Here is a 17,206-nt window from a genome sequence, read left to right as displayed (position 1 = left end):
TGACACCTGCAGAAATTCCATTTTCTATGCAACTGTTCTCCTTTTCATATAGTCACCCTAATCTAACCTTCCCCACTCGGTGAGAGATGCTTCAGCCATCAGCAAGGTCAGGGGATGCTATCTTTGTCTGTTAACTCCTCTATCTGCAGACCTCCCATGCTGTTCTGGAGAGTCCCCCAATCTTCCTGAACAGATTTTCAGGGGCCATGGGGGACAGCATGGAGAGGAAGTATTTAGTGAATATCACCTTCCCCTTCCATTCCCCCAGTAGAAAGCCCTGCTGGATCAAAAGCCTTCCATGGATGGAAGGAGCCCTTCCATCCGCAGCAGGAAGTCCCTGCATCCAAACAAATGCTGATTATCTTTATGCCTATTTTGCCATGAGGATCAAATACAGGAAACAGAAGCAGGCACCAACAAACCCAACTGATACGTTCTCTGTTGCAGGACGACCAGTGCAGGCCGGATGTATATTTTCACATCTACAATTTTCTGCTAGTAGCAAACACACATGTAGAACATGGGATGTGCTAATTCGACCATGGACTTGCTACATAACCAAATCCTGTGAGGACTAGCCCCTGGTCTCAAAGAGCTGTGCAAACATACTGCAATTTGCCTGTTGAATTTTTTATTATCAGTTCCAATATTACACAGTCAGAACTGTTACGGTCACACCTCTGCACAAAAAAGCTAGGTCTCTCCATTTTCATTATTATAAACAGAAATCAGATCTGTACTCTGAGTAATGCATTGACGAAAGGTGTAGCTGATGGGAACTGGATACTGTGTTTAGTAACACCAAATCACCCAGCAGCATGGCACAAATGGGCTAATTTACCGATAAGTCTCAGGAGTCAGTTTCCATAGATAAGACAAGACTAGTGTTTCTTCAGCTGTGTTTTAGTGACCCTCCCTAATTTGAGATTAAGCATTACTAACTCTCCAACAAGGTCTGACGTAGAGTACTTAGTTAACCAATACTGCCCAGAGTGCATGCTATCTGGAGCATGAGGCACTTGGGTCTGTGGTAGGCTCTACTGTTTTGAGGGAGGAATCCAGAAAAACACATTGAGGAAACAGAAGACATTGCTTTGCTGGATATCACAGTTCCTCATACCCTGGGGGATAAGCAGTGCTCTGTGTTGCCCTCATTAAGAGAGGACCAGCCCGCAGATAAGTCCTACAAGTTTGTACGTGCAGCAGAAGCCAAGAAAGTAAATATTTACTGACATGGTTTTCTGCTTTCCCTGGTTCTTCTTCTCATATAAGGAATAGCTCTTGGTGAATTATTTTAGTGTTTGTTTTTTTAAAAATAAAATAAATAAAATAAATTGTGTGATCAACTAAAGTTTCATTCTTTTCCCCACTAGGGGGTGCTCACAGTATATGTGTAAGATTTCCTTAACAGACGAACTGACCTCACTAGTTAAAATTCTCTCCTAGTACCATCACCACAAGGTGTACTGTATATAAAGCTCAAACTATCCATAACCCTCTACGCATTTGATGAAGTGCCCATGAAAATGTATGCCAGAATAAAATGGTCAAGGTGCCTCAAGACATGTTGTTGTTTTTACAGCTACCCTCCGGAACTCTTTATAGAACTGTCACTCCCTCTAATAGTAAACTCAGGTGATGAATGCTGAAAACCTGTAGCCAAAACAAGGCCACTAAGAAACAAGAGGGCGATATCAGCATGCGCAGAAGTTTACAAAAGTTTTAAAAACACGCACACACACTTGAAGAAAGACATAAGGAGGGACCCCCCTTTCAAAACAGTCCAATTAGCACATGTTCCGAAGCCACAAAATGGGAATGTTTTGTGTTAGTTGTAATATTAAGAAAAGTGGACAAGGGGCAATGGAATGTCTGCTTGGCTGGCTAGAACCCTGAACAGCAGCATTGGCAGTGGTGACGATATGCTGCAAAATTTTGTTGGAGGTCCCACTTGTAAGAATATACTGGCAAATGTATACTAACTAGAAACATGAAACTAGATGGTGCATTCTGAAGTTAAAACATGTTTGTGGTTAGGTCACAGACCCCCTCCACCCTCTCGGGGGTGGTGGTGGAATACTGCAGCGATGGCTCCCTTAAGGGAAGCTGTTACAAATGCCTAACTGTCTCAGGGCCGGCTCATACTACACTGGTTCGCATTCAGCTGGCCCAGCATGTGTAGGTGCTGCCAGCATGGTAGAAATGAAGGTGCAAATGGAGGTTGCAGTTCACAGAAATGTTACCTCCACCAAGGTACAGATACTCATGATCTCATTCATGTACTGCATAACTATAGTGAGTCAGATGGGGCGACCACCTTCAAGGTCTCTGTACTTTATTTGGTGCTGGGCCCACGCCATCAGGGATTGGCGTGGCAACTTGCACATTGCCAAAAAAGAGGAATTGCTTCACCCTAAAAAAAGTGGCAAAAGAGGATGGCAATTTGCCTAACATTTGCATAAGCAATTTTTTTTTATAAATAGATGCAAATTTAGAACCAACAACTATAATTTAAATAGAAATACAGTGCATCCTGCCATAATGGAGAAGAATGACCAGGTGATCTGTGCACCTGCTCAGTCTGCTCTCCAGATGCTAAATGTTGATGGGCCACTTCAAGGCCTCTCCCTGCTTTCCCTCTTTAAGGTTTGTTGACTTTAAACCAGACGTGGACTGTGGCCAGCCTATCAAATGGAGGTCACCTTCAAAATGAACACTGTATACTGACAGCTCTCAAAAACAGAGGACTGCCCTCTGTTACCGTAACTATTGATTTTTTCCACAGGTACCTTTTTACAGTATACATTCCCTTTGGTCATTTCTTATTGTGGCAGGAGCAGATGAGGTAAGGCTGCTGGATAAGAACGTAAGAAGAGTCATGATGGGTCAGACCAAGGGTCCATCTAGTCCACCACTCTGTTCACACAGCAACCAACCAGCTGTCAACCAGGAACTCACAAGCAAGACACGGGTGCAATAGCACCCTCCCACCCATGTTCCCCAGTAACTGGGGTATACAGGCTTACTGCCTCTGATAGTGGAGATAGCACATAGCCATCAGGACTAGTAGCCATTGATAGCCTACAGTCGATAAATAAATTTTAACTTGGTGTTTTAAATTCGTAATTTTGCATTGCTTCTGTTTTTATCTGGTTGAGCTTTTATATTGTATTTTATATTATGGTTTTATACTGTTGTTTTATACTTTGAATGTTTTTAATTTTTGTGAACTGCCCAGAGAGCTCCGGCTATTGGGCGGTATAGAAATGTAATTAATAAATAAATAAATAAACAAATAAATAAATGTCTACTGCTGCCAGAAGAATTATATACAGGCCTTCTAACCTAGGATCCTGTGAGTGTTCCCAAAAATAATATCAAGTTCTGGACTGTATCCATGTTCTAAAATATATTTCTTGATTTCTAGTTTATTCAGAAAATATATTTGTTTTACTCTTAAACCCTATTAAGAGTAATGAAGAAGAAATGAAACACATGAGGTGAGGGAGTGCTGTTGCCTTGCCCCCTACTCACCCATTTCTGTCACCCTCCACTTGTGGAGGGCAACTGTCTGAATAGGAGAGCCTCTTATACCTGTGGACGCTCTCCCCATGATCCATCATCCTGGAGCCCTGAATAGGGCTTATGGGTGAACTACACATTACTTTGAAGACCTAGCTAGCAGGTCTTAGCTAACAGTAAGGGTGGGGGACCCAGTACAAATCCTAGCATGGAAGGTACAGCACTTTAACCCGTTTCTTCGACCTTTGGTCATGATCCAGATTGGATTTCCATACTAGCTATTGCATGGAAGACTTAGTCCAGTGCGACACTAGGATCCCAATTCAGATCACATCCTTGCACTTACCTTTGACTAAGGGGGGGGGTGGGAGGAAGTAGCTGCTAGCTATATTTGTAAAGCAACATGGAGTTTGGCCCTAAGTGGCAGCTGGATTGCAGCTGAAAGGGGAAAGGCTGATTAAAGGTTCATTAAAAAGAAAAATGCAACAGACAGTATTTCAGTAATGCTAGCTTTAATGCAACAAGTAATACAGGCAGAAGGGAATGAGATAAATTTCTACAGTCTAAGGAGTACTAGCAAAGGTGAACAATGGACCTATGGAGAGGAGACAATCACTTCTAGACCTCGTGTTGTAGGAAAACATTGTGTTTTGTGAGAGTCTTGAGATTTATGGAAGCCATGTGCACACAGCAGTCTTGCGTAAGAAAAGCAGCAAGAAATCAGGGGGGAAAGCAGAAAAGGTTTAAATCAATAGCTATGCCAATATCTCTTTCTCTGAAAGTTTCTGTTGCCGGTGGTTCTGGATTCCTGCCTTCGTTTCATTCTAATTATCTGAAGGAAAAGAACAAGAAAGTAGTTTTACTTGAAAGGGACTGGGGAGGAATTTCATTGGCTGTGTGTGTTGGGAAGTCATCCTTTCTCTACATGACTTCCTGTCTAGAGCCTTGTCTTGGTGCCACGAGGCTTCGGGCTCCCACATTTGCACTCCTTCCCGGCATCTGCATGGGAAGGAGTGCGAGTGCGCAGATGCCGACACCACCGTGCCGAGCACAGGGAGAGGGGGAAGAATAAGGCAGCCAGAGGGAGAGGAAGAGAGGGATGCACGAACCAGTTCTCCTCCCTCTGACCTCCCTCTAGCTGCTCCGTTCCTCTCCCCCCCCATCCATTTTTAAGTTTTTTTAAAAATCTGGAAATATTTTTAATGGGGGAGGGGGAGAGGAATGGGGCCTATTCCCTCCCTGCTCCATTTTTCCCTGCTCCATTTCGCATTTCAGATTTAAAAAATGGTGGGGGAGGGAGGAACGGGCCCCGTTCCTCTCCCCCATTTTTTGTTTTGTTTTTTAATCTGTAAATGTGAAGCTTCACATTTAAAATTAACCATTATTAATTTTTTAATTTATTTACAGATTAAAAAAACTTTGAAAAATGGGTGGTGGTGGAAATGAACAGGGCAACCAGAGGGGAAGGAAGAGAGGGATGTGCAGTACCTGGGCCCTGCTGTCTTGACCCAGAGCTCCCAGAGGTCGGCCCCCTTCCCTCTCCAGCCAAAGGGGACCAATCAGGGGTCAACATCAGCTGTGACACGCCTCCACAGAAAAAAAAGTTGGGGTAAGTGCTCAGCATTTTTAAAGCAGAGTTTAGGGGGTTTGCCCCGGATGGCTTCAAAATGGCGGCAACGTCATATAGATGACCTGCCACCATTCTGGATCCACCCCGGGGCAAACTCCTCGTCAAGATGTAGCCCAGGTTTTGATGTCCTCTTTCTTTGCATCTGCTACTTTTTCCTCTTTCATTCAGTCTCCATGCCCTTCACCCTTTCTATTTCCCTTCATCCTCATGTTCTTTCCTTCAAGTTCTTGCCTAATTTTAAAAATTCTCATATACATTCTAATAATTAGCAAAAAAAAATCTCACACTGCACCTCAATAGAGGAATAAATAGGCATTGATACTTCTTTATTGTCCCCCAGGCATGAATAACCCTGCCACCTTTTTTCCTCACACACACCCCAATCAGATTGTCAGCTTTGAAAACTGTCATTCTTCAAAAATGTTGGCATCCTTCTACTCACAGCTAATGTCATTATTCACACCCATTGGTTTTCTTTTGCAAAATATTTGGTTTTGCATCGTGGCTAAGTAGAAGCCTAATGTTTCAAAGTGGATACAAATTTAACATAAATGCATTATACTCACTGGGGATTGAAACACCATTTAACACCACGGATAGAGTTGTTAAAACAACACCCCCTTGACACACACTGTTGTCTAGAAATCCCTGCCCATCCACACTCTCTTCTTCTCCGAGGAGGTACGTTACAGTTACGTTGTTGACCTATGCAGCAAAACAAAATTTAAAAATGCAGAATTCAGAATGGATTGTGAAAAATTGTTTGAAATATGGTTCCATTTCTGTTGACCTTAATACAAGCCAGAGAGAGGGGTTGGGTTGGGGCATTCTTCTTCAGCCTAAACTACCTCACAGAATTTTGTTGAGAAAAATATGGGCTAAGTGTATTTACGCACCCTGGCCAACTTGGAAATGCATCAGGATACAAATGTGATACCTTAAAAAATACACACACACACACACAAACAAACATGGGAACATATAAACATTATGGCCTGGTTCAGACAACACTCTGGGCTTTGTGGTTAGCTTAATCATGTTCAGCTGTGGTTAACGCTAACCACATGTGGAATGCTTGCAGACAATACTTTTAACCCTTTTGTGGTTATGTTTTCCTTAACCACACACTAACCACAAAGTGGTTAGTGGAGCACCTGATTCCGCCAACTGATCCACCCTGTATCCCAGCAGCCCTAGCGCTAGGAGCCCTGGAAGTTATGGCCATCATTTTAGAGCAGGCACCAATGAAAACAGCCATTACATGCATGCATCGCTCCGTTTAGTGAGCGGTTCCTTTGCTTTCTGCATCATCATGCCTGCTATACCTCTACAGTCATCACAGGGGAGGTGGAAGCACTTCCGGGATGGCAGCGCTAGCTGCGTCATCAGGCAGCGCCGCCACAGTAATCAGAACCTGAGGGGTGTAATGGCGCTTCAACGAGGTAGGAGAAACGGATGCTTCATATGGGGAAATTGCAAACGGGGATTCAAAAAGCTCTGCTGTAAACACGCTCTGCTAAGAAGAGCAAAAATTGCTCCGAAGAGCTAATGGCAGCCACAGCAACCGTATCAATCAGCAGTCCAGAGCAACCATAGAGCCCGCTGGCTAGAGAGCCCCCATCTAGTTAGGAAACTCTGTACTGGATGCTCTATGCCTTAACTGTTTAAACCCTTAACCATGGCCCCTTAACTACAGACACGTGTCAGACAACACTTTTAGCCATAGTTAGCGCCACTAATCACGCTGCATAATGTGGTTAATGAGCCTAACCACAATGTGGTTAATGGGGCACATGGTTAGGGAAAACGTTTGTCAGACGACACCTTAAACCATAGTTAAGCATTCTGTTAACCATTTTGTGTTTAAGCAGCATGGTTTAGTGTGTCATCTGAACGGGGCCTTTGAAACATTTCCCAAAATCATTGCTGAAAAGAAAATAACCTTGAACAAGCCCCCATCACATATGGCTTACACGAAGGGGCAAAGCATGCTAAAAGAGAGATGCAGGGCTGTGCCTTTATCCCCATCATCCACTTCTTCACGTAGACATCAGAGGCAAGGAGGCCTCAAGGTGTAAACTGACTTCATGGTGTGCAGGCTTCCTTGGATCCTGGAACTTTGTGTTTTAAAAACAAAATTACCCCTAGGGATCCCTTCATAAGCATGCCAATTTTAAGGCATCTAGGTTTCAGAGACATGGAGTTTTGGCTTGGAGAAATAGATAGACAAACAGAGATACACATCCTATTTTATTATTATAAATTAAAAGGTGGTGGTTTACCTGGAAATTGCGGGCGTTGTGGGTTTTGTTGGTGTTGCGAAGATTGCTGGGCATCTGCCAGATTGCTAAATCCTGCAATCAGGACAATAGCCAAGACACAGAACCATTTGAAGTTCATCTCTAGTTGTAATCTTCACCCCAGTGTCAGATGCGTTTAAAAATCTGAGATCTGTGGTGTCTCTGTAGAGGTTAGGTTAGTTTCCTGTGAAGAAAAGCTTAAGAAATTAGGCCTTGCTGCCAAGTACTCAAATCCCATTACACAGTTAGAACTGGCAGTGGCGGCACAAAGGGGTACAGGGGCCCCCAGTACCCCCCCCCCAAAAAAACAAGGAGCTTGCTACCCCAGTTGCTGGACTCCTGTAATTTACATGATAAAAAGCACTTTTTCATATGTATCTGTGGCACTTCAATAGTTCCGCTGCAGCCCTTGACTGAGCCAACGGAGGCTATGCATTTTGCAGAGAGCTTCGGCTGTTGGGCAATATAAAAATGTAATAAATAAATTACGGCACTGACATTCTCTTCAGGATGCCAATAAATCAGTGGCCACCCACTGAGGGGAAAGGGGAAGCATCTGACATGCAGGGCAGAGAAGTAATTGAGGAGACGTGTACAGCTGCACTGCTGGGGTGGGGTTAGGCTTTAGCCCCTGCCTGTTTTCCCCCTCTCAACTAGTCAGGCTGGGCATTGCTTGCTGCTCTGTTATGCAATCATAGCCCCTCCTTTAATCACCTGGCTGAAAGAGTGGGATAAATCCTTTAACTCCGCCCTCAAGCCAAACCATACATTCTTCCTTTGCATCTGCTCATATTATTCCCAGATCCCCTCCTTTCCAGAACTCTCTTGAAGTGGCCATGAGGAGCCAGCAAGCAAACCAAGCCTTAGCAGTAGGCAACAGTAGGGTGACCAGATGACCCAGAAAACCCCAGAGACCAATAGAAAAATGAGGATCTCTGGGGCAACTGGGACTGGGCCCCAATTTACCAGGTAAAAGGCCCAGAGGATGCGTTCCCGGACTTCTGGGAACATGTCCTCCAGCCACTGCCCCCAGTGTTGATCTGGCCTTCTCCTTGGCTGTCATGATCATGCTGGCCAAAGAGAAGGCTGGGATTGGACAGGGAAGGACTAGAGCAATGTGTTCCCGGACTTCTGGGAACACGTCCTCCAGTGCCTCCCTCCCAGCACTGATCTAGCCTTCTCCTGGGCTGGCAAGATCGCACTGGCCCAGGAGAAAGCCTGGATTGGACCTGGGAGGGTTGGGGGACACACTCCATATATCATTTTCAAAGTGTTATATCCTGCTTGGTGTAGATCTGGCCTCTGTCTTCCTAATTCCTCTAATAAGTTCAAGTGGCTGGCAGTGGCCTAGAGTTTTTTTTTTAAAAAAAAAACTTCACAAGTGCTTAGGGTGCATGTATGAAACCAGATGCATATTAGCCAGTGTATTAACTCTGGTTTGAAGTGACCTAGAGTTAACATTCACATCAATCCAGAGCAGGGCAGGATCTACACTACTGCTTTATAATGGTTTATAACAGTAATGACAACTGTTTAGGCCCAGGACACACTCCCTATACAGTTTTCAAAATGTTTTCAAAGTTTTATATCCCGCTTGGTGTAGATCTGGCCAACCTAATACTTGATACTTAACATTTCTCTTACACTTCTGAATGTTCAAAGTGCTGCATGTGCATTATCTATCTGAAACCCTTACAAAAGTCCTGAACAGTCAATATTATTAGTCCCCACATTGCAGATGGAGAGACTGGTTTCACTAGGTGGCCTTAGTCAAACCTGTCTTAGTTATACGGAGGGGGAGGGCTTCATGAGTGTATGGGGGCAGGCTCTCAATCTCCCAGCCATGATCAAGAGATTAGGCATGTTACACGTGCAGTAATGCAGGACTTGATATACCTTTGGTTTGATCAAGTAAGGCAAACAACTAACCAACCCTTGCTCTCAAACTTTCTGCTTCCCACTTTATCAGAGTGGCAGGAAAGGAGTAAAAGGAGGAAATATGAATAAATATAAAGGAATTTGAGGGACAACAGTAAGAAATACATGTAAAAATCTTGCCAAGCGCAACTCAGCTCAAACTAGTCCATGGATATCAAGTTTTCACTAATACTCACTTAACTCCTGGTTAGCGTATTTTAAATAAGTGACTTACCCACAGGTGAAATAGGTGCCGAGGAAGACAGTGAGGGATAGCAGCTCATCAAAACAGAGACTGGCAAGCCTAATTATAAGGGGCAAGAAGCCCGCCTTTACCCTGTTCCATGCCCGCCCCCTGATGAAAGAGGTATCAAGAATTGCAACAGAATGCAATTGTTTCTAATAGAAAAGGAAATTACTGGGTGCTGGCTGCAAGGGGACCACTGTGGCAATCTTTCAGTTGACACCTTATGCTTTACGTGTCAAAAAAGTCCAACCGTTCTCTGGTCACCAGAAATGGCTGCTCCCTCGATTGCACTTTTCCACAATTGAGCAGCAAGCAACTGAGCCTTAGGACAAATTAACTGACAACTGCTCTCTTTCCCTCATGCAAGGAAGAACCAAGCTTTAGCAGATGTGTTTAGCTGACATCCCACAATATCTGCTCATTTTAAGAGGCCCTGTTTTCATAGTGTTTTACCTCCTACTTGGTCTAGAGTTTGTATTCTAGACTTGGCATATTTTAGGACCATTTTTTTCTCGGAGGACAAGACACAGGTTTTCAGGAGTACATGCATCATAATATTCATTTAGCATTCTCTGAATTTTTCTATGTAAGGTATTATCTGCTCACAGGTTATTAAGGGTTCTTTTGGTGATACTGTGACCCTCCAGTTTCACTTTTGTGTCTAAGCAGCACTTTGCAGCCTTTAGTTTTGAAGGTGAAATAAAGCACCTTTTCTTCTCAGGTATTAGCACTATTCCACTACAGCACAGTGCCAACTAGGGCTTTTATAGCAGAAAAGCAGGAAAGGAAAAGAAACACACTTCATGTAGTGCCTGGATCTCAATTCTGTGATGAAATGAAAATAAAATATAGCAGATTAACAGCCTCATGCCGAAAAACTCCCTGACAGACTATGTGACTTTCCATGCCATAATTTATCCATCCAGTTTGCTATATTAAGGAATATTTATTTCGGTCAACTTTTCACCATTGAAAACAGCTTTGTGGTACAGATTTGGGGTTGTGTGGGCAGAGCAGAGCTGTACTCCAGGGGACAGGAGCAGCAGGAAATAATTGACACAGAGACCAGAATGGGTTAAATAGCTGACCACCATTTTGTTGCTCACAGGTAAATCCATTTTGCTGGGGTCATAGGTCTTGAGTTCAGTTATCATGCAGCCTGGTACCACTGACCCTGCCTGGCTGCTGGTTTTATAGGTGGGAGAATGTGGGGGCTTCCGGCGAGTAGCAGGTCCAGGAAAAGCTGTGCAACATAGGTGGTGGGGGTAAAGGGGAAGCCCAGCCAGCCACTTTGCTCCTTCACATCACTAGCGCACGAAGGGAACTACTGAAATCAGGAGTCAGAACTAGATTGGCCAGTGGGCCAATCATTGGCCTTGTTCAAGACACCTTAAACCATGGCTTTAACCATGGTGCTTAAGCCAAAAAGCTGTAAGCACTGTGGCTAAAGCTATGGTTTGTGTCTTCTGAACAGGGCCATTGAGTTGACAGGTTCTGCAGTGCTAGCACGAAGTACTCCCTTGATGGCCAGAATAATGTGGCTATCCTTTTCTATTCTTTCTGTTCCGAGAAGAATGTGAGGCTCAGTCTTGTTATGTTTATGGTATCTTTTGTCCCTGAATGTAAGAGCAATAGTATTAGGGACTCAGCTGAAGAATACAAGATTTTAAAACTATATAAATAGTTAAAAGAGCTGGCATACTTGGCAGTCTGGGGCATGTTGGTGGTAGTCTTAACCTGGCTTCCATCAGCCAGGATAATGGTCAGGAGCCAGAACCACTTGCATTTCATTTCCAGTTGTAATCTTCATCCAGTTGTTCGGTACATTTAAGAAATATGCAATAAATATTTAAGAAATGTGCAGTAAAGAAAGAATAGGTAAAGGAAGATTAGAAAGGAGGCTAATGGTGCAATCCTATGCATGTTTAAACAGAAAAAAGTCCTACAACTCCCAGCATTCTGCAGCCAGTATGCATAGGATTGTGCATAAACTGATTTCTGCCCAAATCCTAAGCAAGGACTGGGGAAATATCTAAATATTATCAGTGAAGTTTGCTTAGAATTTCAACTTTTAGCACTCAGATTCATTTGTTTTCTATCCAATTCAGCCTCATGAAGTGAAATCCCATGACGTCTAACCAGAAGCAAGCCTCACTGAGTTTAATAGGACTTATTCCCAGTAACTGTGCTTAGGACTGCAACCCCAGTGTGAAATATGTGCCATTTCATCGTGTGTAGAATTCAGAGAGTTGAAAGGGCAGAGAAAGAAGAGAGAAATAAATATTGGTAGGACTGTGTTCCACTCCGATTCGGATCGTGAATCCTGAGCAGAGCGATCCAATCCGCCTCTGCCAAAGGCAGATCCAAATCAGGTCGGGGGAGCTGCAGATTGAAGCAAAGCAGTTCGCCTCCATCCAGAGCTCCAAATGCAGGTAAATGGGTGGGAGGGGCCTGAAGCCAGATTGAAATGGATCTAGATAATCCGTCTCATCCAGGAATCCCTGGAGTTGGGAGGCCACGACACGCTCCAATACCTTGCCCAAAAATGGGATGTTGGACGCTGGCATGGATAACTAAAGGCAGGATACAAATAATAATAATAATAATAATAATAATAATAATAATAATAATAATAATAATAATAACCCTGTGAGGTAGGCTGGGCTGAGACTCTGTGACTAGCCCAAACTCACCCAGTGAGCTTCCATGGCCAAGTGGGGAGTAGAACCCAGATCCTCCAACTCTCAGTCCGATACTCAATACAGTAAACTCAATTGAGCTTATTTCTGAGTAGGGTGCTATGCTGTCTAGTCATTCATACAAAGTTAACCAGAATTAACCTGAACTTCACATATTTCTAGTATATTAAATATCTGACTTGTGGACAATCCACAAGTCAGACATTTAATACACAAGCAATATTATAGATAGTTATATCAGATGAAGTTTGTGGACACAATACATATGAAGATCTTTGGACGTTGTGATGGAAGTGGGCATCTCCCCACACTCCCGGTTTTGTTATCTAGCATTTTAGCAATTAACATTTCGTCAGCTGGGTACCATTTCTGCCTTTGGAGGTGAGATGATGCTCCCTTCTATGTTGGCTCTTTGCATGCCCCCCCTCTCCATTCCCAGTTGAGCATTTGAGTGGTTCTACGACATGGAAGAGAACCGCCCCTGCCCTCCTCTTTCATCATCAAGACCACCCTTCAATGCAGACAACCCCAAGAAGGGACGTTCTGTGACACAGCACAAGGACGGCAATATATGGGGATGAAAGGGCAGTTTTAACCCATGTGGAGAAAAAATACTGCACTTTCCCTGCCCTAGAAAAACATGAAAAATGGTGGGAAATCAACGAGATGACTGTAGGACAGGGATAATGTTGTGTGAAGATCAGGGGGGAGGGGAAAACAGTAAACAAGGCAGGATGAAAGTGTAATAAAATGCTGGTGTGATGGAGATCTTAATAAGTCAGATGTACAGTCTTAGAAAAAACAGCAAAAGCAGGCACACAATGTGAAACTCTCCCCTCCCCATGATTCTGTTCCCGGTCTGTTAGCTCAGCCAAGTTCTGATACCAGCAGAGGGTCCATCTGGGAGGAACATGCCTGGGGCAGCAGCCTGCATGCAGATAAGACTGACTATCAATGGAATTCTTCTCCATTAAATTAAGCAAGCCACAGCAGGAAACTACTTCCATAAGATAGTCAGATATTAAGGCCTTTGCTAGACCTACCGTTAAGTCCGCAACAGAGGAGGGGAGATTCTGTGATGCAAGTATCGCAGGATGTCACCCTCATTTACACGTCAGGCGTGGCGACCTCTGGAGGAGAGGCGTCGCAACTGCCATTTTAAAAATAATTTTAAAGGAACGGAGCGCACGAACGCTTGTGCGCCAAGGTAAGGTTTTTGTGTTTTTTTAAAAAAAAAACCCACTCCCCCCACCCTAGCCCCGATTGGTGCAGCACTCCTGAGGAGTGCTGCGCCCCATGCGCGGCTCCCAGCTCTGCATGAGTAATCGCGCGGGGTTCGGAAAAGCCGCGAAAATGGGCCACATGCTCGCGGCCTTGAGCTCAGCCCGAGACCACAGGAAAAAGCAGGCTTGAAGGGCTAGGCTATATCCCGGGGCCAGGGAGGGTTGATCCCTGCCTGAGCCCGGGATCCCCTGTGCGTCATCTGGACACACAGGGACGATCCCTGGTATCACCCCGGGATATAGCCTGGTCTAGCAAAGACCTAAGACTAACTTTAAAAATAGGCACCAGCACTACAATTCAAACACTATATTCTTGCACCTTGGATATTATAATTGCATATACTTTTGTTGTCATTCATGCAATGTGAACATATAATTTTTTACTCAGAAATAAAGTCCAGTGAATTGAATGAGGCTTATTAGTGTGCACATAATTCCAAGCAGAATTTCACACTTACAGTGCAAGTCTAAGCATGTTTATTCAAATAATCCCCATTTAATTCAATGTTTAGCATCACACCTTAAAACTGCATCACATCTTAAAGCTGGTGAGAATGAGGCTGAGAGAGACAGGTTTGCCTAAGGCCACCTAGTGAATGAGTTTGGATGTCACGATAACCCATGATGGGTTAAGTAAGCCATGATGTCTTATTTAACCCATCATGGGTTATCATGTCATCTGTTGGGAGATTTTTTAACCCACAATGGCTTATTTGGCCAAAATAACACACTCTGATAACCCATGCCATGTGGCAGTCACAGTGTGTTATTTTGGTTGCATACAGAGTCATTTGGCAAGAGAGGTCAAAACTGCTACTATTTATTTATTTATTTATTTATTACATTTTTATACCGCCCAATAGCCGAAGCTCTCTGGGCGGTTCACAAAAATTAAAACCATAATAAAACAACCAATAGGTTAAAAGCACAAATACAAAATACAGCATAAAAAGCACAACCAGGATAAAACCACGCTGCAAAATTGATATAAGATTAAAATACAGAGTTAAAACAGTAAAATTTAAATTTAAGTTAAAATTAAGTGTTAAAATACTAAGAGAATAAAAAGGTCTTCAGCTGGCAATGAAAGGAGTACAGTGTAGGCGCCAGGCGGACCTCTCTGTGGAGCTCATTCCACAACTGGGGTGCCACAGCGGAGAAAGCCCTCCTCCTAGTAGCCACCTGCCTCACTTTCTTTGGCAGGGGCTCATGGAGAAGGGCCCTGTAGATGATCTTAAGGTCCGGGCAGGTACATATGGGAGGAGGCGTTCCTTCAAATAACCTGGCCCCAAACCGTTTAGGGCTTTAAATGTCAATACCAGCACTTTGAATCGGTCCCGGACCTGGACTGGCAGCCAATGAAGTTGTAAAAGGACTGGCGTAATGTGATCTCGCCGGCCAGTCCCTGTTAGTAAACGGGCTGCCCTTTTTTGTACCAGCTGAAGCTTCCGGACCGTTTTCAAAGGCAGCCCCACGTATAACGCGTTGCAGTAATCCAAACGAGACGTTATCAGAGCATGGATAACTGTAGCTAAGCTATCTCCGTCCAGATAAGGGCGCAGCTGGTATATCAACCTGAGCTGATAAAAGGTGCTCTTTGCCACTGAGTTCACCTGTGCCTCAAGTGACAGTTCTGGATCCAAGAGCACCCCCGAACTACGGACCCGATCCTTTAGGGAAAGTGCAACCCCGTCCAGGACAGGGCAAACATCACTACTGCTCTACTCCAGATGGCAGACCTCTGTTTCCACAATCTACTAACCCTTCCCCTGGTGGTGTGTTCCCCAAGTGTCAAACACCATCTTGGAGCTGTGCAGGGTGGCCATTTTGTCTTGTGTGCTCCCCTGCCAGGGGATGCTGTGTATGAAGTTTTGTCCCCGTCCTTCAAACATCCTTGAAGTTATAGCCATCACTCCCTTTTTGGCAAAAAGGTACTTTCTCTTACATGACTTGGTCAGTGCACAGAGTTCTTAATGGGCCTTGTGTGGATCTCAGCTAGGGGAGAAGGTGTATGAAGTTTGGTCCCTATCCTGCAAACTTCCAAGGGTTTATTTGAGCCACACCCCTATTTGGGTGCACCCGGGAGTTTTGCTTCTTTGTGTGTAACCATGCAGTGTTTGGATGATGCATCATGTGCCTCTTGACTAGGGAAGGCTGTGTATAATGTAAAGTTTGGTCTTGAATCTGAAAACTTCCAGCACTTTAAAGCCACTCCACCCAGCTACCCTTTGTCAGGGTGATGCTGTAAGTACTGAATTAAGCCCCTGTACTTTGCCCCACATCTCTACCCTCTCCCTGGGATATTGTGGAAGGTTAAAACAAGGCTGCTGCAATGTTGTCAATGGATGAAACAGAACCACTGCTGGGGCAGGAAGACTGCAGCAGGACAGGGGATGGGGTGGATGACTTAGATTATGGACAGGAGTTTAATGAACTATACCCAGTAGTTTATTTGTCTGATCATGTGGGGATAACAGTACCTTATTTTCAAAATAAACTACTGTGAGTGGCTTATTATTAACCCATTGTGGCTTAAAGTGACATTCAAATGCAGCCAGTGAGTTCATGTCAGAGGTAAGATTCTAACTAGTAACCTCCTGATTCAAAGTGGGAAATACACATGTCTGTGGGGAGAAGGGCTGTGGAGGAATTCATGGGCGTTTGGAGGGGTTCCCTTCAAGTCTTCCAGCTATGATTAGGAGATTGCGAATGTTACATGGGCAGTAATGCTGGACTTGATATAACTTTGGCTTGATTGAGCAAGGCAACCAGCTCACCATTGCTCTCAACCTTGCTGCAGAGAGCAGCAGGAAAGGAACAAAAAGTACAAATTCAACCTTCTATAAAGGTACTTGAGGGACAACACTAAGAAAAACATGTAGAAATCCAAAATAAAAATATTTGAATGTAGGAATACGGGACATGTCACCAAAATATGACTGACGTATTTGTAATATTCCTTTCATGAGCTAAAACACACCAAATTATGTCTGCCATGCACAACTCAGTTTAAAGCTAGCCCATGAGAATCAAAACTTCTCACCAACTCTCACCTAACTTCATGTTGGATTGTGAACTTCTGTTTTTGACAAATCTGAAATGTGTGATTTACCCCAGGTGAAGCAGGTGTAGAGAAATGCAGTAAAGTATAGAAGCTCATCAATACACAGACAGGCAAGCCCAATTATAAGGGGCAAGGGGTCTACCTTTCCCCTGTTCCACACCTCCCTCCTCGCTGATGAAAGAGCTATCACCAATTGCCCCAGAATGGAATAGTTTCTAACAGAAAGGGAAATAACTGGAAGCTGGAGTGGTGCAATGGCTGCAAGGGGACCACTGTGGCAATCGTTCAGTTGACACCTTATGCTTTACGTGTCAAAAAAGTCCAACCGTTCTGAGGTCACCAGAAAAGGCTGCTCCCTGGATTGCACTTTTCCATAATTGAGCAACAAGCAACCCAGCCTTCAGACAGATTAACTGACAACTGCTCTCCTTACCTCATGCAAGGAAAAAACAAATGTTAGCAGGTGTATTTGGCTGACATCCCACACTATCTGCTCATTTTTAGAGGGTTATTTAACCCATTGTGGGTTAACATGTCATGTGGC

The 17,206-nt window shown here is 44.0% G+C and overlaps 1 protein-coding gene across 1 annotated transcript in view; it reads right to left on the bottom strand.

Annotated features, from left to right (window-relative positions):
* Positions 1-17,206, bottom strand: part of LOC134399610 (uncharacterized) — an 81,166-nt gene that overhangs the window by 8,941 nt on the left and 55,019 nt on the right. Inside the window, exons 12-14 of the mRNA XM_063127694.1 lie at positions 5,719-5,857; positions 2,335-2,413; positions 423-495 (exon numbers count right to left, since the gene is read on the bottom strand). Of these exons, the coding sequence (XP_062983764.1) occupies positions 423-495; positions 2,335-2,413; positions 5,719-5,857 (291 nt within the window). The remainder of the gene's footprint in view (positions 1-422; positions 496-2,334; positions 2,414-5,718; positions 5,858-17,206) is intronic.

The sequence above is a fragment of the Elgaria multicarinata genome, chromosome 5, assembly GCF_023053635.1.
Source record: "Elgaria multicarinata webbii isolate HBS135686 ecotype San Diego chromosome 5, rElgMul1.1.pri, whole genome shotgun sequence".
In the NCBI taxonomy this organism is placed as follows: domain Eukaryota; kingdom Metazoa; phylum Chordata; class Lepidosauria; order Squamata; family Anguidae; genus Elgaria; species Elgaria multicarinata.
The sequence above is the reverse complement of the archived record's forward strand: the minus strand, read 5'-3'. Positions and strand labels throughout refer to the sequence as shown.